The 24,548-nt window shown below is 37.0% G+C and overlaps 1 protein-coding gene across 2 annotated transcripts in view; it reads right to left on the reverse strand.

Moving 5' to 3' along the window:
- Window positions 1-22,581: 22,581 nt before the first annotated feature.
- LOC117412410 (voltage-dependent calcium channel subunit alpha-2/delta-3-like) overlaps window positions 22,582-24,548 on the reverse strand; it is a 138,912-nt gene continuing 136,945 nt past the window's right edge. For both annotated transcript variants that reach the window (XM_058988400.1, XM_058988401.1), the window contains 3 exons: window positions 24,154-24,271; window positions 23,466-23,543; window positions 22,582-23,029 (listed from right to left, as the gene is read on the reverse strand). In XM_058988400.1, the coding sequence (XP_058844383.1) occupies window positions 22,934-23,029; window positions 23,466-23,543; window positions 24,154-24,271 (292 nt within the window). In that variant the 3' untranslated portion in view covers window positions 22,582-22,933. The remainder of the gene's footprint in view (window positions 23,030-23,465; window positions 23,544-24,153; window positions 24,272-24,548) is intronic.

Below are 24,548 nucleotides of genomic sequence, written 5' to 3' on the forward strand. Positions count from 1 at the left end.
TGATCAGGGTGTTTTCTGTGGGCTCCAGGATTCAAGACTAGCTTAAGTCTGGAGATGGAGGATAGATAATCATCAGGCTTGTAATGAGCTGTATTAATCAATCCATGATGACATGAGAGGCATCCATCAGAGATTCTTCTTGTCATGCTGTCAGATAGTTCCTTAGCTCAGGCAGCATTCTGGAGCTGGAAAAATGCCATGCTGCATGTTGAGTGGTTGTGAGCAGTGAATGGTAATCTGCTCTCAGCGGGTGTTTTAACAAAGTGTTTAGTTAATTTAGTCTGAATGCAATGCAATACAAAAAATAATAGATAATGTAACATAAGTTTTATTTTTCTTGTAAAGTACGTTATTGAAAACTAATTAATTTCTCAGCGCTGAATAGTGAATTTTTTTTTTTGTGGGGTACAGTGCCCTTTTATTAACATAGACTCACAAGGCCAGGAGTTAGCTCATCTTTTCTGTTGTGGTTAGAGCACACTCCTGGCCTGTCTCATCCTTGCCTAAATAAACATCAGCACTAATGAAGCAGGATGTAGCTAGCATGACCTTTAATCTCACTGCTGTTATAAATGTGGACAAGGAGCTCTCTTTCCATGTCACAAAGTGTTTTGGGTGTTTGCCACGAAGTACACCTTACGTTGTATCTTATTGTTCTAAGCTGTTCTGCTGTGTTCTGCTTACACTTGATCAGGTGCACAGGTGTTTAACATCTCTGTGTTCCACTTTCATACATTTGACTTTAACTGCTACATAATTCAGCAGCCAGCATCCCTACTGGCATTACTGTACATCCCTTCAGTCTTAATTCAGCTTCACTGGCTTCCTCAATCTGTGCGGTATCAGATTGACTTTAAAACTACTTTTAACTTGCAAGACCTGTGCACTCGCTAATAGAAACTAATAAAATGAAGTCCTTGAATAACTCCCCAGCCTGTGTACTGTAGCACCCCTTCAATGGAGATACCATCGCCAAACATGTTGTTCCACTGAACATGTGATATAATCATTCAAAGCTACACTGATCAGTGTGCTAATTGGTTCGTCGCGGAGGACAAAGCTGTGAGCATTAGAAAGTGTAACATTCAATAAAAACAGTCATAAATCATGAAGTTGTAAGTATAACACTGATTCGGTAAATCCCCCCCCGACCCCCCCCCCCCCCCCCCCGAAAAAGAAATTCTCGTATAGAACGCCACATGCTAGTCCCAGTATGAGTGAGACATGTGTTCGATTTCATCAAAATCTTCCACTCTCTCTCTATGTAAGCAGTTACCGGGCATCCAGTGTCTGTTAACTTTCCTGAACTGCAAATTATCCTGAATTATGGTCTCGGCCAATCACATCCTAATCCATACAGCTGTAGCAATGTCTCTTAAAGTTAAAGATAAGTTCTCTAAGGCATGTCCCCTTACATGCTTTCGTGACAGGTCTTCACAGTTCCCACACATTTATCATCGGCATCTCGGAGTCTGCTCTTGCCCTCCTTATAATGAGTGCACCACTATAGTAATTTTTTAGGCAAGCGTCATAATTCTGTCTGCCAAAGGCCAACAAACCTACGATTACAACAGAGTACTATGTCTGTCAACTACCAGCATAGTGATATCACCAATATTCTATGTGACAACCCCTCAAACCTTGACCCTGGTAAATCTGCACAGTAATTTCCAGTTTTCAGAAAGGAAAAGCACACTAAATACAGTTCCAAATGGGGAAATAAACAGTAGTCTTAATGGTAAATGGTCAATAAATAGTCTTAATGGTAAATGTCTTTCTTATTAGTTTTAGCTTTGCAAATGCTGCCCCCCCCCCAGAATAATAGTACTAATAGTAATAGCAGACTAATAAAAAGCACTAATAACGTTTTTGCTGCTCTGTTAGGAGTATTTCACACATGTGTTCTCCATGTTTCTTTGCAGATTCTTTTTGTTCCATTCTGTGAAATGTCTTTCGTGTCTATTCTTGGCCTTTTGTTATCCTAATGTTCATAGTTAATTTGCACACAGCACATTTGAGTTGAAAAATCCCCAGAAAGTGTCTGAATAATTTTCTGTTATTCTTCTTTAGACACAGACCATTAGATTTATAAGTAAAATATTTTTTTTTCCTGCAAAACATAAATCATTGGTGAATGCACTAACTTTGCATTAAGGAAAGAACATTTATCCTCTAAAACCTTTGTATCCCACCCATTAGTGTACATCACTGATCCAAAACTTTGCATGCAGAAGTAGAATTTGTACAGGTTTTTTTTTTTTCTAAACTTATTTTCTGCATTTTTAATCATGAAGCTTTTTTTTTTTTTTAAATGAAGATTAATTGGATTTTTTATTGTTAAATTGATGATAACGACTGGAATTTTAATTGGTGCCATTTTAAAAACAGAAACTCTATTTATCCTGATCAGGAGATATTTGTATAAGACTGTACTGTAATTCATTTCAATTTTAATTCCACTATATACAGCAGCTTTTTATCCACATCTTTGTCGGGTCTGCTAATAATCACTATTTTAATATTTTACAAAGTTACATCCTGCAAAAACTAAACACAAATCACTTTTTATACTTTTGTTTACCATATACAGTAATGTCATCATGCCATGATTCCAACGTTAAAATATTTGTTGCTGATCCAAACTTTAAGAAGCATTTTGACTTGAGCCACCAATCCAAAATACAAGCCTGATAAAGTTCTCAAGGAGGGAACACTGACAAGCTATTCAAATTGTTCTGCAGTGTGTCATTTAACAGCTATGATGCTCTGATAACATGCTGTAAAAATTATACTTAGATGTGGTTAAATACGACTTTCAGCCCAATCCGCTTGATTCCACAAAAACATTGTGAGCGTCTCTGTATATGAAAATGAGTTGGGATACCACCCAATATAGGAGTGAATCAAAATATAGTCATGAAAATCAGTCATGTCCTGATGATGAAATAGGGAACTTTAGACTTGTGTGCTGTTCATTCATTTCTAAACCATCACATAAGAAAAAAATATAATGGGGATGTTAATTTGGAGCGAACCTTTTTTTGTCATGCAGTGTAGCATTTTTTAATCAGGCTAGGATCGAGACTCACTGTTTATAACATTACAAGCAAGTTATAAACCCCCTGGACCAGTACTTTACAAAACCTGTGTAGCTTGCATACATCTGAGGGCAATAGATCTTCAAAATTGTATTCTTGCTATTGGATTTGATCTATACGACCATGAGCAAATCATTTTCTGATGATTACAGTAAATGTCCCAATGCTATGCTGACTGTGAAGCATAACTGAGTGTTTGACATTGTGCATGTGTAGAACTCAAAACACCATGTAATTCAAAAAAGCTGTCCAGATTGTGGAGCTTTAAATGTAAAAGTCTGTTCTTGTCACTGGAGGTTGCTGTTATGGATTTTGTGTAACCAATAACAAGGTTTCCGTGTGTGTGGGGGCGGAGGCTAGTTTCTCCTTGCCAGCATTGCGTGGTTACGCCTTGAATTTTACATATGGGTTGGAGTTGGGTGTATAGGTTTGCGTGGAAGTAATAGCTCATGTAGTGCTATTTAAAAGTGGTTAAATGGATTCAGCTGAAGGGCAGTTATGTACTTACAATCTGCGAGGATATGAAGGAGGGTCTGGAGCCTCAGAATCAAGACAGACATTCATTGCTAGGAGCAGGTAGCAATAAAGGTGACAGCAAGCACTCGTGTTATAAACCAGCAGCACATCTTACATATACAGCAATGGCCAACAGTTTAGCATCACCTAGAATTTTAGAATTGAGACATAATTCAAATACATCAATAAAAAACACACTATATGAACATAATTGAGATACTTTATTAAACATTATGTAATCAAAGAAGTTACAAAATTATCTTGCAAAAGTAATAGTAGTACAGTATTTCATGTTCGATTTCGAAATGTCAAATGTTTTTATTTTTCAAGTACCGGTATATGGAAAACTACAAAGAGGTATGTAATTCAATATGTTAACATTGTTCAGCAAGTTCCATTCGACATTAAGAAGCAAAATTAGTTAATGCTATAAAGTGATGCAAAACTTTTGGCCATAGCTAAAGACCAGAGAGGGGTTTTTTTGTAGAAACTATCTTTCCAAAAATAATTAGTATGCATGTTTCTATTACAAATCATTTTTATAATATTAGTTACTGATAAATAATTATATATAACAGATGTATCTTTACCCTGTTTTTAAAACAAGATTTCTTATGTGAATATGAGAAAAAAACTAAAAACTTGCCTTCCATTTCTATTACAGCTTATTTTTAATGTGTTTTTATTGAAGGGAAATAGCTTTTCAGAAACATCTCAACATGCATCAATCAAGTCAGATACAGAAACCTGTATAAAACAGAAAAATGGACCCAGTGTTCAAAATGGACACCAACATGTGGACATGTTTGGAATGCAAAAAATCTGGCCACATTACCAGTGGGAACATAGCCACTGGGCCATTTATTTATTTCAGATAATAATTGCATGATTATTTCCCTTGACTTATATAACTGTACTGCGCACAAGTGCCTTTAAAGATGGTTACAATTGCTAGTTCCTGGCATTTTCACCCTTGTGATTTGCTATGGTACCATACAGAACTGGGTTTGCTGAAATCCACTCACAAAGTTATGATTTTGCTCCACACTGCCATGTTGTGGCATGTCTGGGTGACTGCATTACTGTGTTAAGTCCTTTGTTTAAAAAAAAAAAAAAAAACAGACGCGCTATATGTAATTGGAACATTTCAACAACAGCACAGTATATCTAGGGCTTCTGTTTTTTGGTTTTTATTAATTTAATTTTTCTGTGCTTATTTTTAGTTATTTTCGAGTTTTATAATCTTTTTTTTTTTTTTTTTTTTCCGGGCTTTCGCTTGTTATAAACTGTATGAAATTGTTGTTTTTGGTTACTTTGCAAAATGCTTGGGCTGTTTTTTCTGTCACAATATGTACAGTAACTCGACAGTACTTGCACACTTAAACTGTACCTTCTTTCCTTTGCTGTCTTCCACAACGAAATCCTTATGGTCATGGGCACATTCTTCTGGGGTTTTTGTGTATCTAAACATTTCTTTACATTTAGACACAATTCTGTTTTATTCTATCTAACTGTAATATAGATTTAAATCCCTCGAACAAGCCTTCTAATTGTAATCATGTTTTGAATCTTGCAAGCAGAGTCTCCAATAGAAATGTTGGAATTTGCTGCCACTCAGTAGGGGTGGGTTTAAAGTATTCAGAATGAATCAATGACGGATACAAATCAGGAAGGAGGGACATTGGGAAAAGTAGTTTTTTTTTGTTTTTTGTAGTAGTTTTTTAATTGGAAAGGGAGGGAAGTCAACGTGAATTAAGTAACCATTTCCAGTGTTTTTCCTGTGTTTATTGGATATACACCAATTAAATTTTTTGGTATCGGGGGTGTTTTATGGGTTTTTATTGGTTAAAACCAAAAATCAGAAGCACTAAGCACTATCAATTCATGGACCTCTCTCTTGTGGTAAATTTTAATGACGTGCATAGCTGTATCTTCAGTACCCTTAACTATGTACAAAGCTATGAGACAATCTCCCAATGTAAATCTTATCAGTGACATGTGCTGGACAGAATGGTACACACATAATTAGCACTCATAGCCAATGCTGGCCATCTGCAGCAGATGGGTTTGGAGGAATCTTTCTCACACTACAGTAGTTATCACAACAGAGTTCACCAGCTCACTACAGCTGAACAACAAGTATTCACTGCTTTCAAATTCCTCTGGCGATTTTGTTTGTGCGCTTTACATTGAAATACAATCTTACCAAGTAAACACAAAACCACACACACTTTTTAACCTGAAATAAGTCCTAAAAAAACTTTGTGAAGCTATGAAATTGTAGAAATATTTAGTTTTTCTGATCTGAAGATTTGTCCTCTGTTTTCATCTTCGGTACCACAGCATTTAGAAAAAGTTTCTATTGGGCACCCTTCATGTGTTTTACACTCTTTTTTTAATTGAGACACACAGATTTATGTACAGGCAAGAAGTAGTCACAGTTGCATTTGGACTAAGCACTCAAGAAAAGCTCAGAAATAATATAAAAGTGACTGGATCTCAGACAAAATACTGTACTCCCACTCTGTAAGATTCACTGAAGATTACTGCTTTAATGCTTTCAGCTTTATCAAGGATAATTTGCCTTCAGCTCCAGATACAATAATACACTGCATTATAACTACGAGTGGAAAAATAAATTTTTCCTCCCTTGGATTCACAAGTGTGGAAGGTTTGACATACAGTCTCTGTAGGGATGTGCTGAGAAATTGTGTTTTGGCACGTTACTGCTTTTATATATCTGAGAATGGGGTTTTTGTTTTAAATACAAATTATAATGTGGCAAGGATGATTTGCCAAAGTAAGGGGATTTATGATAACCTCTAGGGATAATAAAGGGGAAAAAAGATGGCAATAAAGTGAACCAGGACACTGATGGATGTGAAATGGTTTCGATTCACAAAGTGCTTTCTGGTGGAATGTTTTATGTGATGAAGAGTGAGAGGCAGAAGGAAAAGGGAATGAGACACTCAGCCTTTGCTTCCATTTCCTTCGTATCCTGTAAAAGTGAAGAACAAAGCTGCATTTGGGCTTATTCAATTACGTTTCAGAAAGTTCATGGTAGAGAGTGAATCACTTGGATTCAAATAACACATAATTGATGTTCTATGCTTCGGATGTGTGTGCGTGTGGCTGTTTTTCATGAAAGAAATAATAAAAGGTGGTTGTTTCTTTGGCATAATGAAATATAATGTATGTTTACATTAAAAACGCCCACCTGGTCAGACCCAATTTGACATGCCAGTAATGAGCTTTACAACTGCAATATACAGTTCAGAACAATACCGCTGCCATTTTAGGGTATCCCAAACCTCCTCTTCTGAACCATGTGAGCTCTCAAATTACCATTCCCCCTGTGCTGTCTTTGCAGTTCTTTCCAGCACTGCTCCCCATGCAATTTCTGTCTGCTTCTGACCAGTCCTGCTCTGCCTGTGCACAGGGAAGCCCCACATCCTGTTCTCGTTTTGCAGTCCGTTAACTGCTGCCTTGTTTTGGGAAAACACTGGTTCAGTTTGGGTGCGGGTATAAAGCAGACTTTTGGCCTGAATAATTGATTTACTGGATAGTCTTCAATCCGGGCCTCAGCTTAACAAACACAGTATGTGTGCATAGGTGTATGAGGTCATTGAGAAGTTCTCTCCATGAATAAGAGCCGGTAATTGTTGCCAAGGTGTTGTCTAAACAGGTCAGTATATGATTTTGCAGGAATTAGATGAACCTTTTTGATGAAGATAGACAGGAAACTAAAGCAGACAACATGTTTAGGCATCATTAAAACAGTTCAGGTTCAATGAGACAATGCGGCTTAGATACTTGGGTAGACAGTTGCCAGTATCCTGGGAAGAGTTTCAAAGCTATCCCAAGCTCACCATAAGGAAGAAATTGTACATGAACTTTAAGTGTCACATCCTAACGAGTGCCATATGTTACGCTGACAGATTTAATTGATTACGAAATATGACTTTGCATAAAGCCGGTAGAAATTTGAGACCATTTTCCAAAACTAATTGACAAAGAATGTCTCTCAAATTAAGTACAATCTAACTGTCAGCTGGAGAGTTATCCAAGGATAGTTTACTGTCCTTTTGTGCTATAGTATACTGTTCATTGTTGTGCTGCATTGAGGCGAGGAATGCAGTTGTGGAAATGGGCTGAAAACATGACCTTTTTTGACTGTCAAGTAAAAATTACTTTTGTGACGTATTATTTTGTAGGAGGATGATTTATAAAAAGAGATCTAACTCATATGATCTTGTGCTCTGCTAAAATAAACTGCTGCCATGATTAGATAGCCAAAAGTGGTATCCAGTCACCATGTCATATTTAATTTTAAAACAAAATTCCAGTTTCATAAAGAGCAGGGGGAAAACATATTTCCTCTGCAACGATTACCTCTCCCACAGTAAGACTGTAGATAAAATCCAGTACCAGAAACTCCGGAAAACAAACCCATCAAGAGAAACAATTTCACAAGGGAGTTTTTTTAATTAATTTTTTTTGTCAGAATGGCCCGTGCTAGATGTTTTAAACCGGTTGATTTCCTTCAGCTTGCATTTGATTGTAAAAATGTTCTACAAGTTTGACACCTTATACTTTGATGTACAGCGCTCTGTGAAGCCTTGAAATAAGTTCTACAAGTCCACATTTGCCACTTCACCAGTAGTTAAGGTTTTTATTTTTATTTTTTACCAATTATTGTGCTTTTCACAAAGTATGTTTTTTAGGAGGCTGTGTTGTTTAGAAGGAGGCTGTGTGGTCCTGTGCTTAAAGAAAAGGTCCAGTGGTTAAAGAAAAGGGCTTGTAACCAGGAGGTCCCCGGTTCAAATCCCACCTCAGCCACTGATTTATTGTGTGACCCTGAGCAAGTCACTTAACCTCCTTGTTCTCTGTCTTTCAGGTGAGATATAATTGTAAGTGACTCTGCAGCTGATGCATAGTTCACACACCCTAGTCTCTGTAAGTCGCCTTGGATAAAGGTGTCTGCTAAATAATAATAATAGAAGTATTTGATGCTGAAATTACTTAATGAAATGTCATTTTCACTACTCGTCGTTTAACCTAATCACTGCTGCAATTTAAAAAACAAACAAAACAATGACAACGGTTTTGATACTTTTATTTTAATGCCCAGGGTTATTCGTAAGCTGGGACGTGGCTCCAGAACTTATTCCACAGTCTCACCGGTAGTACTGGCTTGTATCAACGGAAAGATATTAATGTTAAGCTTTGGTCCCAATTAAAAAAAAAAAAAAAAAAGCCCTGTTACCACATTGGTGTTTCTCTGTTCCCACAATAACAGTGGTGGTGTGGGAATCTAGACTTGGACATGTTTAAATTATTTAACCTTTAATTGAATAGACCCCAAGGTGTCGGCCATTGCCATGGTCAGTCATGCTGACTTAACACCACTAAGTCAAATAAATCATCCTAAAGACTGTAGAGTTTCTAGAGAATGTTTATATACAGTACAGAATGGGAATATTCAGAGATTGCTTACTCTAAAACTGGGAGTTAAAAGTTACTTAGTTGACTGCTTTTTAGGTTTACTGCACAGACTGTGAAGGTGTTTGGGACAACATTACACCTACGTGTCTACTCGCTGTCTCTGAATTAAATTCCAGACATCTCATTAGGGATACCTGCATGATAAAGAAGTGTATGCCACTTTGAAACTACAGCTGTTGTGCTCCTGTGAACCAAATGAGCAAATCATGTGACAATATGTAGTATTGTGGGAGGTTATTAAGTAAAATACAGTATAAACCTTACTAGTTATTGTATCAACATTCCTAATTTAAGATCCCAGAAGAATGTGTGTTTTAGTACACATATGTTTCTGAAATATGTTTCCCAAGTGTGCCTTCTGGTTAAATAATACCTGGCTTGTATAAAACAGCAGCTGTAGCTTATCCACTAGAATATATATCTTAAATGTAATACAATAAATAATTCAACACATGAGTAGTCATCCAGTTCTGTTCCAAACATGAATTGGATTACATGACTGCAAATTTACTGTACAGCAAGAGACTTGAAAGCACAGAAAACAGTACAGTTTCCAACTAATCATTATTAACCTACAAGGAACAGTCATTAGCACTACATGTTATACAGAGGAATGTAGTTTCTTTTAACACACACTGAAAAATATTGACACTGTGCGAAAAACAAAACAAAACACAACATTGATGGAAAACCTGTGTTCATTCTCCAGAACCATACAACTGATTCTCAGACAATGCTGAATGCATTTGAAGCATCAAGATAACTGGTACAGACTGGTTAGTACATGCACAGTGTCCTCTAATTGCTGTAATGCTTCCCAGTCGATAAATGTACTTAAATGGTTCCCATTGTTATATTTTTGTAATTAACACTGGATTGAGATCCTGAATTTGGGTAAAAGATTATTAAGAGCATCAAAGACTAAAACTTGAAGCTTATGCTATTGTGACATAGCTAAATGTGAAATGTCAGAATTAATCGCATTGCTGGTGTATTTTATCTACCGCAAAATCTCTGTTTTAATAATTCTGAAATAACGGGATTGTTATGTCATTTCCTGTATTTGTTCCAATTAGTTATAATGAGGCAGAGTAAAAAGATACTGTGCCACACCCATTTGAGGGCGTCAGGACTGGAAAGCACAATTATTAAACACACACTTTTGAAAAGGCAAGTTCATTGATAACATGTTTTCCCTCTCATGGCATTTCAGTAAAGTCTTGGATCATGTTTTTTCCGGACCAAAGTAATAGCTAAATAATGCTCAGCTAGAACAGAGCTTTAATGGTTCAGATTCATATGTGTAATTTACCCATAAAGGAAGAAGAAAGTAATTTGAAATTATTTTATTTTATAGCAGGAGGCTGTATGGTCCAGTGGTTAAAGAAATGGGCTTGTAACCAGGAGGTCCCCGGTTCAAATCCACTGACTCATTGTGTGACCCTGAGCAAGGCATTTAACCTCTCTCTTTCCTTCAAGTGAGACGTAGCTGTAAGTGACTGTGCACCTGATGCATAGTTCACACAGCCTTGTCTCTGTAAGTTGGTTTGGATAAAGGTGTCTGCTAAATAAACAAATAATAATAATAACTTGAATATGATGTAAGGAAACAGGAATCATATACACAAACGTTATGTCATTGGAAATGTGTGGTGGGGCACACCCATGAGACGTATTTAATTATTCCATTCGGCAAATCATGGTGTTCTTACTTTTTTTGGTCTGGGGCTGGGAGTCTGACTTTGAATAAATAATTACATGTCTCCACCAATAAGTCTATAATTTAGGTACTGATATATGCCAACATTTGCCTTCAGTTGCAATGCCAACCAATACCAAAGCTAGATATCAGTCTGAACAGAGTGGTTTAAATTCTTTGCATGGTATGTGCTGGTTTTATTTGGCTGACAGGAGCTTTGGCCAAGTTCTTGGTAGTAGTGCCAATTCTACTAAAGAAACACTGTGACCGAGTCTCTCTATAGAATGACAGTTAACCTCTCTGTGGCTGAAGAGTTTTCGATTTGATGATATGCCTTTGGAAGATGAGTTTTCCATTATTTCACATTTTTTATTGCTTATTTCAAACTTGTCACAAACTGCCAAGAGGTTTGGTGTTTAGTACACTGTAGAAAAGCATCAAAAGAGAAAAATGATATGTTCAAAGTTTAGAACAAGGTTCTGGAAACATATGATGGGTGCTCCACACTGTTGCAGGGGTGTGAAATTCATATTGCCAGACACCTGGGGGGCAGGGGGGGGGGGGGGTAGTGGAAAGTGTTGCTGCCTGAGGAAAACGAGTAACCCCACTGTATTTTATTTGTTCAACTTGTGCATGCACAAGCCTCTTATGAATGTTCTTATTGTCTTATTGTGTGCTTTCAATAGCTCTTCAGTCTATTACTGACAATAAAAGTACACCTTCCTCTTCTCTGATGCAGCAACACCCCCATCCCTTTCTATCCTCTCATACCTCCTCCTCTATCTGCAGAAACACAACCAACACCATTACTTACCTCAGGAACTCACCAAAAGGAGCTGGTTTTGAACTGCTACTTTCAGGGAGAGGCCATGGGATTAGTTCACTGCACCACAGAAACATTTTGTATCACACGAGGTATAAGGTCAATTAAGCGATTCTTTGGAATGATGTGGTTTGGAACCTAGTCCTCCAAGGACAGTACAGCATACTAGTAAATTAACCCACTGTTCCAGGGAAGAGCTTACTTTTTCATTGAAGTAAATGAACAGTCTGGAAATAAAGGAAGGAATTTACCTGGATGTGAACCCAGTCCCACAAGACAAAACAGCACAGCATGCTAGTGAACAAACCCACTGCACTACCTGGCTTCTTGTAATTAATAAATTAATAAATAGTCTAACCCTGTATTTGAGATTAACTTCTCTTTTCAGAGAGCACACCTGGAGTTGAGAATCGTAGATCTTATTGCACAATTGCAAGTCTCATGCCACCGAAGAGTTTAGTGCTGCACGAGGCACAAGTAAGTGGTAATCCCTCATTTTAGAAAATATAAACCTATAAGGTTTGGCTTTGAATCCAGTTTGACACACACGAGTTGAGAATCATAACTTATCCCTATGTTCACATCACAAAATGTAATAAAGTTTTCATGCAGCAGATGAGCTAGTTCTGTTGGTAAGAGTGTGGACTCTGATTCCCAGGTTAGTGGGTTCAAACCCCATGTTAGGGTCATATGTTTTCCTTTCATATTCAGACTGCTGTTTTTTTGAGAGACTGATAAAAAAGACAAGGTGTCAGTGGTCTTAAGCATAAAAATAATAATATAAAGAGGTTGATGTAAGGTTTTATATCTCACATGGAGCCAAGTGGTGCAGTGTGATAATTCACTTGCAAATTCAGAGTTCCTTCCTGTACGGTCAAAGAATTAATTGCCCCTATATATTCAATGAAAAAGTAGGTTGCTCCACTGCAGTGAGATAGCAGGGTTGACTAATTCCCCAGCATGCTGTGTTGCTCTTGGGTTACTGGGTTCAAATCCAGGTGAGTGCTTTTCTTTATTTTCAAAGAATTGGTTAAGTCCCTATATATTCAATGAAAAAGCAGGTTTTTTTGCTGAAGTGAGATAGCACAGTGGACTAATTTGCCAGCATGCTGTGCAGTTCTTTTGGGGGTACTGGGTTCAAATCCAGGTGAGTTATTTTATTTAGTTTCAAAGAATTGGTTAAGTCCCTATATATTCAATGAAAAAGCAGGCTCTGCCACTGGAGTGAGATGGCGCAGTGGATTAATCCACCAGTTGTGTTATTTTTCTTGGAGGACTGTGTTCAAATCCAATTGTCCTTCCTTTATTTTAAAATAATTTGATTTTTTCCTATGTAGACAATAATTCACTTGCGTACTATGCTGTTCTCCTCGGAGTACTGAGTTCAAATCCAGTTGCTTCCTTTAGTTTCAAGTACTTTGTTCATTAACCTTAAAGTCAATGAAAATGCAAGCTCTTCCATGGCAGTGAGATAGCACAGGGAGCTACTTCAGTAGCATGTTGTGTTGTTCATTTTGGGGGGAATGGGTTCGAATCCAGGAGAGTTCCTTCCTTTATTTCCAACAATTGGTTAAGTCCCTATATATTCAATTAAAAAGCAGGCACTTCTGCTGAAGTGAGTTGGCTCAGTGGACTAGTTCGCCAGCATGCTGTGCGGGTCTCTTTGGGGTACTGGGTTCAAATCCAGGTGAGTTCTATTCTTTATTTTCAAAGAATTGATTAAGACCCTATATATTCAATGAAAAAACAAACTCTTCCACAAGTGAGATGGTACAGTGGACTAATTCATGAGTATGGTTCAAATCCAGCCGAGACTTTATTTTCAAAGACTTGGTTAAGTCCCTATATATTCAATGAAAAAGCAAGCTCTTCCACTCAAGTGAGGTGGCACAGTGGACTAATTCGCCAGCACGCTATGCAGTTCTTTTTGGGGTACTGGGTTCGAATCCAGCCGATTCCTTCCTTTGGTTTCAAAAAATTGGTTCATTGACCTTATGTTCAGTGTGAAACCCCGATTTCCTGTGGGAGCTGGTGGCGCAGTGGTTAAGGCCACTGCCTCCTCTCCCCGAAGACGGCGGTTCGAATCCAGCTCCCGGTAAGTTCCAGAGGTAAGTATATGATGTCAGTTGTAAGTAATGATGTCGGTTGTGTTTCCACAGATGGAGGAGGAGGAGGTGGTAGCAGCGGTGGAGGCAGGAGAGGACAGAAAGGGGGGGGTCTGGCCCCCCCGCCTGGGAGGAGAGTGCCAGGTTGGGGTGTTGCTACCCGAGCAAAGAGAAATGTGACCAAGTGTTGTTTTGTTTGAGTCTCCTTGTGCATTCTGCATTCTACAACCTACAACTGTCTTAATATGTGGTCTCTTTTACTGTCATTAATAAACATGTGGCATAAATATCTTCTTTACAATGACAGTAAAAGAGACCACATATTAAGACAGTTGTAGGTTGTAGAATGCAGAATGCACAAGGAGACTCAAACAAAACAACACTTGGTCACATTTCTCTTTGCTCGGGTAGCAACACCCCAACCTGGCACTCTCCTCCCAGGCGGGGGGGCCAGACCCCCCCCTTTCTGTCCTCTCCTGCCTCCACCGCTGCTACCACCTCCTCCTCCTCCATCTGTGGAAACACAACCGACATCATTACTTACAACTGACATCATATACTTACCTCTGGAACTTACCGGGAGCTGGATTCGAACCGCCGTCTTCGGGGAGAGGAGGCAGTGGCCTTAACCACTGCGCCACCAGCTCCCACAGGAAATCGGGGTTTCACACTGAACATAAGGTCAATGAACCAATTTTTTGAAACCAAAGGAAGGAATCGGCTGGATTCGAACCCAGTACCCCAAAAAGAACTGCATAGCGTGCTGGCGAATTAGTCCACTGTGCCACCTCACTTGAGTGGAAGAGCTTGCTTTTTCATTGAATATATAGGGACTTAACCAAGTCTTTGAAAATAAAGTCTCGGCTGGATTTGAACCATACTCATGAATTAGTCCACTGTACCATCTCACTTGTGGAAGAGTTTGTTTTTTCATTGAATATATAGGGTCTTAATCAATTCTTTGAAAATAAAGAATAGAACTCACCTGGATTTGAAACCAGTCCAGCAAAGACAACAACTCAGCATACTCATGAATAAACCCACTGTGCCATCTCCCCTCAAAGCATGTGCTTTTTCATAGAATATAGGGTAAATTAACAAAGCCTGAAAATAAAGAGAGGCACAACACTGGATTCGAACCCAGTCCTCCAAGAAGGAACTGTTCTTTTTCTCAACTTGTGAAATGCCAGGTAGAAAACAGAAGCCATAATTCTATCAATCTCAATTGTAAGGATTTTGGCAAAGTTGTTGTATCACTACCAGACATACAATCTTAACATATTGAAGGCAGTCATGTTTTGATTTCTGGATTCTTGTTTCGTTTCTACATACATGAAAAACAGTGTTGTTTATTATTATTATTATTATTATTATTATTATTATTATTATTATTATTATTATTACTTCACAGCATAATAAATACTACAGCACATAAAAGGCATTAATAATATTCTAAAAACATGTTCTTTCATTAAGTATAATTTGAGAAGAGCTTAGGGTTCGCAATACCAGACACATGAATTTCATCATCCCTGGAAAATCGGAAAATAAAAGTACTTTTTTCAGACATCTTTGTTGAAGAAGTTAGATCTTCCTGACATATGAATTTGTCTTGCCCCATATTTATTGTCTCAATATTCACATTTCCCCAATAATCTGCGATATATATATTATGTTTGGTAAATATTTGTCTTTGTTTTCACTGTACACAGTCAGCACTCGCATATCCGTTACCCGGATACACATCAGTCGCTTTTTACCGCCCTTCTATTAAGAATAAAATCAATCCCCATTATATATATGTAACAAATTAATACACTTACCCGTCGCTCGCGATTTCCGACTCCGTCACCAGTTTTCTGATACAAAGACCATCTCTTCAGTGTTACAATGTACTTGTTTATCCGTCAAAGCTTGTATTTCTTTTTTTTTTCTCGCATGCCAAATTAGTCTGTCTTAATTGTGCAATTACACCGCGCTTCCTCTAATTTCACGTGACGAAAATGCAGCAAAAATAAAGTGAACAAGACAAGCCACAGTAATGTCAAAGTTAATCATTAAACAGTTTTAGATGCTGTAATGCATTTGTATTTAATCTGTGATTTTTAGTTGCTTTTGTGCATTTTCATTTGCAAGTGAACTGTGACATTAGGGCCTTATCGAGCACTATATTCTGCAATTTTGAATACTGATTTTGGATACTGTTTTAATTCTGGAAACTGGTGGTGGTGTTTTTTTTAATCTTTTGCTGTTCTGTGCATGGGTAACATTTTGATTGAATTTTGCTGTTGGATCGTTAATGGATTTAGAAGTATGTACTGTATTACAGTTCACGTGTCCAGAGTCATCTCTTTTGAAAAGTGATCATTTCAGAATCATATTGTTCTAAATTAAAATACTTCTGTTGATAATACAGTACTGTACCTTTCATCTATGTATTTTTGACATGATATCTTTTTTCTGTTCCCTGAGAAACGGGCCAAAATGAAATAATCAGATATGCGTCACACTCGTTTAACCGTCACTTAAGTAAAAAATGTTATAGGGTTGGATATGTGAGTGCTGACTGTAATACCGAACACACTTAAAGGAATGCCAACAGATTTAAGTTGTCAGCTGTGCTGTACGTAGTACAGGGAAGCTGGACATAGCGGCACCCAAAAGGTTGACACCGACAAATCCTACACGGACACGGACAGTCCACAGAAACCAAACCTTTCAAACCGGTCCTGTCAAAAGCAAAAGATAAACTGAGAAAACGATGTCCTCCTTTAAAAGACAGATAGTGAAAAAGCGTTCTCCCTAAAGCTATTCCACACACAACTCCTATGAAATACTGCAGTTCCAGAACTCCAAAAAGCAGCAAGGAAATATTTGGAACCATATTTTAAGGGCGAATAGCATTATTCCCAGAGGGTTCTCTGGAGTGTCTCCATCAATAAGTATTTAAATAGAAAACCATGCAGTTTTCTGTGTTTACTTTTATTATAGCACCAATATGTCAAGCAAAGAAGGGAGATCAAGAAAAAGAACAGCAATCAGAGCTCGGTATTATTAAAGAAAAATAAGAAATACATATAACCATTTTGTAATTTCAAATATTGCCTTTGTGTGGTTAATTTATTTTTAAACTACAATTTTAATGGAAACGCAGCCCACATATGACGAGTCTTGTAACAGAATGCTTTTGTTTAACAGGTGGGCTAAAGCAAACAAAATAAATAAATAAATAAGATAATGTAATAAAATGCACATCAAAACAAAACTAAATTAAAAAGCAGACAATTATATGCTAGAGTAAATTAAATTCATAAACATGTAGGTGTTCTTAAAGGGTTGCATTTTTCATTGTTGTGGTTACAGGTGGTAGACTACTTTATTTCATGTTTAGAAACAACATTACATTTTAAACTGACAAGCAGGTGTTACGTGGAAAACCTGAAAAACCATGTAAATGATCCTGATGATTATATATATATAATGTTCTAATGTTTTCATTTGAAATGTATTATTGTTTTGCCAGCCCCTATTATAGTATGTATAAGCTTATATAGCAATATAGCTTGTCAAATTATATTAGACTTTATATATATATATAACTAGCAGGCTAAGATTATAAACTATTATTATTATTATAACATGTTGCTATCACTTTTATATATATATATATATATATATATATATATATATATATATATATATATATATATATATATATATATATATATATATATATATATAAAATGTTTTTAATGTTAAGTGCAAAACACATTATGAACTAATTCATATAAAATAGTAGCAATGCTAAACGAAAGTCAGTTAATTCAAGGACACACTTTTCTATGAGAAGTCAATTTCTTCATATGAATTTGATAGAAAATCCTGCGTCACTTAATATTTAATAACATTTGAATTACAGACACTTAAAATGAAGTGTTACCATTTATGTAATGACCTGAACACAATCTAAACACTGTGGCTGTAGACAGATGTAAGTAGGCACTTTGGTTTAGAAATGGAACAGCACAGAGTTGACTGGGATCACTCCTAACAGTGTTAGTACAGCTGGTTACCAGATCTTCCAATTTGGTTAAAAGCCTCTGTTTTTCAGACCCTCTTTCCAACCTCAGAACGGGGGTCTGTGTTTCTCCTGGCACCCCTCGGCTGAATTTGTAACTTATATTTTGATTATATTTTTCTGTGGTGTAAGATAATTTGGCTCGTTATCACCACAGTTGTCAGGCCCAAACCAGTAGTTGCTGGAAGGCAGGTTTTGTGTTTTGTGACTGATGATGCAGGTCATGCATCTTCTCTGGCAGGGCACCGTTATTAAATACTAACCAGGACCCTCTTTGCAATCTGTTTGCTTTTTTCAGCAGTTTAATCTTTGGGTTAACCTTGGGAGGTCCACTTCTGATGGATCCCTGCTGGATCTGCAGTGTTTTAAACAGTATCATCAGTATCTGCACTGTAAACCCTTTCTGGGATTTCACTACCCAGCTTGAACATCATAGTGGGACTGCTTACCACAAAAAAATTAAAATATTTTTTTGGTTAACACTTTAGTGTCAAGTATACACTGCTGTGCAAAAGTCTTAGACATGTTGCATTATTCTACATTGATGCATTATGAGCATCAACAATTTACTCAAAGCCTCCACTAGTGTTTTCTACTATTATAACAACCTTAATTTGCATAAAAGAAGGAAAAACATTGAGTGAATTAGCTCACTTCACTCGATTTTCAAGGTGTGGCAAGCATAATCAACAAGTACAGAGAAACGTCAGTCATCTATAATAGACAGACCCAGGACTGGAAGACCTAAAAAGCTGTCAAACATGTTTTTCTTAGTTTCAAAAAAGTAGAACTTAATTTTGAATGAGCAACACACCATACAGCCTTGAGACCACTGTTTAATGAATTAATCATTAAATGCTCCAAGTGGCTCACAAATTATACTCACTGTTGCTCTTTTTACAATGACATGATCAAGAATGACTTATAGTCTTCCATATAATTCTTATGCCAAGCCAAGCCTGGCTTACAAACGTAGTCCAAGGCAGTTTGGATAATGGGGCTTTTATCTGTGTTATTTTTGCACAGAGTGCAAAAATGTCTTGGTCTGGTCTGAAAAATAAAACACTAGTATGCCATGATATATGTTTTTCAGATGTCCTGACTTTATGGTGCAGCTTGCTTTAGGACAAGATTGGTCAGGAAAATGTGCTGCCCGCTATTCATTTTCCATTAAACAGCAGAAATTGTGGTCCCACAGCAATTGGCATAAGATAAGTCTTTCATTTCTTTGTGCAGCTTCTTCAATTGAATCCCTTCACTGAAAGGCTAAAGCCTGTCATTGTAACAGCATTTGTTTGCACACCTTCATGTTCCCCACTGCACTTGCAAGCTGAGGTCCAGCGCATCTGTATCAGCTCAAGGACAAGTTACCTTTTTTTTTTAATTTCATTGACTCGCTTGGCTTTGACTGAACCACACATTGCTTTTGACCTTTGTGGTGCAATGCACACTTCTGCTGCCAGGCTTTGTTGTGACGAGTGAAGTCGCTCTAGATTGAGGTTCACAAGCCAACCAGAGTGGCTCCCAATACAAACCACTCACAGTGGAGAAGAGGCATGGGCCTCCTACATCAAAGCAGTGGACCCTGCTGGAAATACAAAAGTGTGTCTGAGTGGAGCTCAGGAAAAAACACTGTCACCTGCTTCTTGTAGCTCTGTGTCTGCCTCTGCATGTGCTTTTATTGTGTGCATTCAAATCCTTCTCTTGAACAATGTCTGCATGAAGCAAGAACTGTCATAACACAATAGGGCACTATATTAAGGCTATAACAACCAAATCCATGCATGGTATTACTCTTCATGTCCATATAATTGTTATTCCTGTGATATTAACAAAGCTACCCCCCTAGATAACATGACATTCCTATACAAAAAAAAAAAAAACTACAAAACATATACACTGTTTTGCAATTTACTGCAGTACTTATATTACTGTAATAGAATACATTGTTCTTTAAGTATTTACTTGATCATAACAGAACGTATGATCGTATGATTGCCGTTCAAAAGTAGCCGTTACGAGGAAAGGGAACTGTCAGGTTTGATTCGTTGAATGGTTTTAAAATCGGGTCGAAATTAAATCAGAGCAGAAATATTTTCAAATTGCATACAATTGTCTACTTTGTGTTCATTGACCCTGTTATCAACAGTACATATTACACTTGCCTTTAGCTTAATGCCTCTTTGATTGTCTGTTATTAATAAGAGGGTCCATTACGTACTTGAATGGGCCGATGCAGTGGTACGAAAGTTCAAATGTTTTTGGATGGTAACAAATCCCACATGGCAGAAACTTTCTTGTTTTAAACATTAAGGTCTAATCGTTGTTATTATCCAGTCTGAATATTCGGTAGTTACACTAACAACTATTTAGTGAGATTTGCTCAACTGCCACACAGCTTAAATTGATAAATTACTTATTTCCGAAATGTAATACTAAATAATTTGTTAGCAGTTATCACTTAATTTCATTTCTTATGCCAGCGAGTACAGTTTTTTCATATATGCATATTTATTTTTAGATCTTGTGAACCCTTAAAGTTTTTGGCTTAATGTAATGAAAGCACTTAGTACTAGCAGTACATTGAAAACAATATATCAACTGCAGCCTACTGTAAGCAACTGAAAAAATGAAGCACTTTTTCTTTAAAGCAAAACAAATCTACATACTGCCAAAGAATGAAAGATTACATTTCTGTATAACCTGTACATTTTCATAATAACATACATTATTTATTAGCTCCACAATGTCATTGTTTTTATGATGTTTCCAAACTAAAGATGCAGCTGTGATTGGTTATATACAGATCAGACAAGTAAATCTTGGTACAAACCCAGGACGCTGAAGAGTAGTAATGACCTGGGAATGAATATGGCAACTCAAATCCACATTTAATACAAGCTGTATGCATTTACCCCTATTAACGCTGAACCCCGTCAAAAGCAGTATATTGTACAGACAGCACACTCATGAGTCAGAATGCAGCGTAACACATGGACATAGACACAAAGAGGTTGAAGTCTACACTTTAGAGGCATGCTATACTGTATATAAATCACTTAGGAACTGATAAACAACTCTGTACGGCAAAGACCATACAAACTATCTCAGCCATAATCCTAAGTGGGCTGTTAAAGTTCTCCTGATGGGAGCTGGTAATTTAGATAAAGATATTAATTCAAGAGAACTCGTGGAAGCGTTTTAGAAAGATAATTAATTATATTACTTTTTTTTTTTATAAAGTAGTGGAGAAAAATATTGCAGCCATCCTAAAGCATAATAGAATTTGAAAGCTGTGAAATAAAAGATTAAAAACACTACTTGGCGCAGATGTGTTTTGTAAACACAATTCAAAGGCTGGTAATGATTGATTGATTGAAAGAACAGTGCACACTTATGGCTGTTTACACTTGGGATCCGTGTGTTTATTCCTACACCTCCCTATCTAAAATGTGAACAAAAAGGAATCTGTTCCTGAGATGGGTATCGGATTTCAGCGAGTGTTAGGATGTCATTTAAAAATTTCAAACAGAAGAATTGGGAGTTAATGGGGTTTCTCACCATTATTGTACAGCCTTCCCATAGCTCACTTGCAAAACAAATTGCAAGAGGATCAAACTTTTCTGACCCAAAACAGCTCGGAAACCATTATTAAATGATTAATTGCAGACCGCAGAAATAGAAGAATACGACCCAAAGCCTTAAAATCCATGTGGATCAGATTTTAAGATAATTATCGTCGGAATGCAACTATAAATGTGCTTTGTAGATTGTTGACATCCACTTGATCATTCATTATAGTTACAGAAACGTCAGCATGAATTCTGTGTCTTATGATGACAAGGAAAGTCTTATAAAATGGTAAACGTTTAGGAATCCTAGTTCATTTTAGCGGAATACTAACATCCTTCGTAGATTGCTCCAGTCTTAAAACAAATAATTAACATTAGATAAAATGGCTGATTCAAGGATTGTACATGCCTTGTGATAATTCGTTTGGATTATGAATATCCATGTAATTGCGTTGTAATAACTGGGTATTTACCGATGTTTCTTGGTTCTGCACAATAACTACTGTGTAATTAGACGGACATAGCCTTCAAAACCACATGTTGTTACCTGATATAATTATGTATTAACTCCATGGCACAGACAATTCCCATGCAATTAAACATCATCGGTAGTTATCATGTAAATAGCAGGAACCATTGATAGTTACACAGTTATTATCATGTTATTACCTGATTATGTATGCCCCATAATTTAAAGTGTTCCCTTAACTTCTTTTCCTTTTCTGTGTTGTTATAGCCTTCTAATGGTAGCCTTTACCAAAGATTTTGGAATGTCAGAATCCAATCATAATTCTGTATAAGACTGTACAAGCTAAGGATTTACATAAAACTAAGATTACTAATGGTAGAAACACACCATTTTCACAGGGTCCGGTGGTGGTTTTGTGGGGTCTGCTAAGAAATAAATAAACTACCTCCGATTTTTTAAAGGTTGTTATAGTATGGTTGTGTGCAACAACCATTTATTAAACTGCTGAAAATGATCTGAAAATGATCTGTCTCGTAATATTTATCTTGGTGGAGTTTGCCAACTTTTACCTAAAGTGTTAATGTTCAGCAGATGGAAGCACATTATTAATCCAACATTACCCTTTTTTTCTTTTAAAAATAAATCGTTAATTTTCCCAATGTATACAGGTTTTAAAAATTATATTTAAAAAAAAACAGTTACCAAATACCTTGTTATTTTAAAGATACTTTATTTAAAAAGTACACAAACAGGATCTGATCGTTTCAGATAGGGCAAAGCTCAACATAATTACCACTCATGTCTGCAAACTCATGTCCCCGTGTCACAGTTTATGGTTACCACTTGCAAATTATAAAGATACTTACTTTTTTTTTTTTTTTTTTGGTTGTTGGAAACCCTTCTTCACAAACATAGCATTACTCCAGCCACAGTTTAAATTCATGAATGTCCATGAAATGCTGATGTTTTCAACTAAAGTGAAATTCTTCTATGCCACATCAGAATCCTGGTTCGTGATTTTCTCCATGTAATTTAGCATGCCATTTATGAAACAGTCCAGTCTCCCTGTCACCTTGGGAACAGAGTGAGGAGCAGAGACAGCAGAAGGACAACGGGAAGTCGGGGGTGAAGCCCAAGAGCTCCTCCACATTCTCTTGAGTTTTCCTGGGGTCAAAAAGAAAAGAGATGGATCAAAACAGGTAAGAACTGCCACTACATCGCTCAAGTCAACTGTGGTGCGTAGGGTTAAAAACGATATCAAAATACAGTAACCCCACAACTCCCATAGCAAAAAAATGTTTTGGCTCAGCATTGCCTTCATCGGGGGTAATGAAAGCAATGCTAAGCCGAAACAAAACTTTTTTTTTTGTTTCTTTTTGTTTTTTTAACGAATAAAGTATTTTTTTGTCATGTGAGTTGCTGGGTTTCCTTTACTTTATTTTATCAAAAAGAAAAGGAACAGTGCAGCAAAGGCAACAGATTGCGGTGGTTCAGGAACAATGCCAGGAATGAAATCAATGTAAGATGACCTTGCTTAGGTAGGTGCACTGAATGCTGCTGCGTTCTTATCAGCATGTTACTGCAGCTAAGGAGCCCTTACCTCGGGGTGAAAGGGATGACAGGAATCTGGGCGTCTTCTATCCTTTTGTAATTTCAAACGCTCACACTTGAGGGATTCGTTATGTTCACCGGAGTTAAGGAATATATCGTGTAGCACTTACGTTACCTACATGCACAGAGATGCACCACTTTTCTCTCCATGTAAAAAAAAATAGAAAGTTATGTAATGGTGACAACTTTAGCTCTAGTCATGGTAGCAAGTGTTTTGTTGAATACTGAAAAACATTTCCTAGAGTCAACAAAAAATAACATGTCTATGTTTTCCCCCACATGCAAAAACCGAAAAAGTAAATAAAACTAAATATGCAGGCCTGAGAGCCCAACCCATATTGAATTTATAAACTACAATAAATAACGTGCTTTTTACACATTAACTGTATCCAGGGTTCAAAATATATTTTTTATAATTTCCCCACATCAAAAAACAAGAGAGGAAAACAAAGACAATATGCCCAAGAGCCGATCATACTGAATTAATAAAATCTTAATGAAAACCTCTCGGTTTGTTATTAGCACTTGGCAGGATGCGATATTTGGATAACATTATTAATACTGTATTATTCAAATAAAGTTGGTGTCCAGTTAGCTGTTCAATAAACGCCATAAGCTTGCGTTAAGAGATATAGATGTTCTGTTTGAGTTTGTAACAGCTGCAGTAACAGAAAAAGGATATACATGATTTCTATGGGTTCCATTGTGATGGGCGTGGCTGATGTGCAATCACACTCTTGATCAACCACCACCATAAACAAATTGCTGCTGGGGATCTGCTGGATCACAAATGATCTGTGGAAGAAGAAAACAAACAATCAATCACAGATTTGTATTCATGCAGTAAAACATCCACCACAATTCAGATTTCAATTACACAATAGATTATATCAGTGGTGGCCAATACAGGGACTGCGGTCCACGGGTGGATGGATCACACAAGATTTTTGGTGGATCTCGGGACAAATCAGAACAATCACTAACATATAAACATACAACAGTTTTTGTTACGGGTCATGGGGAGAGCCTTATGTGTCGTTCAGCAGCACAGATGAAAATATCCTGACAGTTT

This window comes from Acipenser ruthenus, chromosome 16 (genome assembly GCF_902713425.1).
Source record: "Acipenser ruthenus chromosome 16, fAciRut3.2 maternal haplotype, whole genome shotgun sequence".
NCBI classification, from domain to species: Eukaryota; Metazoa; Chordata; class Actinopteri; order Acipenseriformes; family Acipenseridae; genus Acipenser; species Acipenser ruthenus.